This window comes from Alligator sinensis, unplaced genomic scaffold (genome assembly GCF_000455745.1).
Source record: "Alligator sinensis unplaced genomic scaffold, ASM45574v1 scaffold1118_2, whole genome shotgun sequence".
In the NCBI taxonomy this organism is placed as follows: Eukaryota; Metazoa; Chordata; order Crocodylia; family Alligatoridae; genus Alligator; species Alligator sinensis.
The window spans coordinates 239,651-240,497 of record NW_005843184.1 but is presented as its reverse complement, the minus strand read 5'-3'; the positions used below and the strand labels follow the sequence as shown (position 1 = coordinate 240,497).

The 847-nt window shown below is 63.8% G+C and overlaps 1 protein-coding gene across 1 annotated transcript in view; it reads right to left on the bottom strand.

Annotated features, from left to right (window-relative positions):
- SLC25A38 (solute carrier family 25 member 38) overlaps positions 1-779 on the bottom strand; it is a 12,977-nt gene extending 12,198 nt beyond the window's left edge. The window contains exon 1 of the mRNA XM_025194360.1: positions 317-779. Coding sequence (XP_025050145.1) covers positions 317-385 — 69 coding nt within the window. The 5' untranslated portion in view covers positions 386-779. The remainder of the gene's footprint in view (positions 1-316) is intronic.
- Positions 780-847: the final 68 nt, after the last annotated feature.

Sequence of the window (847 nt, the reverse complement as noted above, 5' to 3'; positions counted from 1 at the left end):
CCCCTCCAGTGCCAGCCAATCGGGAGGAGGGAAGGGCGAACCCACCCTCCAGCCCGAAGAGTCACAGATTAACCCTTTCCTCGCCGTGCTATTTCTCTCTCTCTCGCTATCTCTATTTATTCAGATCTAGATAGCTAGCTATATACAAGTGTGGGCTGTTTCCTTCTGAGTCCCCCCCGACAGGGCTGTGCTTTCTGGTCCCCTCTTGGGGTGTGATAGACAGACAGACACATCCATCGATCGAGATCCAGATACACGAACAAAGACTCTACGGGAAACCCTGTCCTTCCTGCCTGCCTTCCCACGCCCCCTCCACGCTCAGTGTTCCCACTTGCTGGCCCACGTCTGGAGCCTGGAGCAGAGGAGGGCGGGATTTCTGGAGCATTTCAGACACGGGATCAAGCAACGAGACGGGCTGAAGAGCTCAGGAGCAGGGCCGGGCTCAGCTGCCCAGTTGCCCAGCCCCACTTGCGCCTCGTCTGGCTGGAGCGGGAGAAGCGAGCCCCACTCCCGAGAGCCAGCCCTGACGGCTGTGCACGTCTCGGCGGGGCCACTTCTTTCCAAAGCCAAAAGTAACGGTAGAGCCGGGCTGGGGCTGGCCAAGACGAAGGCGGGATTGGCAGCCGTTTGCTCCGCTCCCCTCCACGGGGCTCCTGCTGGTCCAGGCTGCACAGTCGCACGCGCCCACGGGCTTGCTGACGGCGTCCGCCCTGCGATACCGGAGCGCCGGCAGGCCGTGTCCGCCCAGCATGTTTCCAGGCCTGCTGGGCCCAGCACTGCCCCCTGCTCCCCCTGCCGGGCTAGCACGGCCTCAGCCTGCCCCGCGCCTACAGGCTGGGGGCCCCGC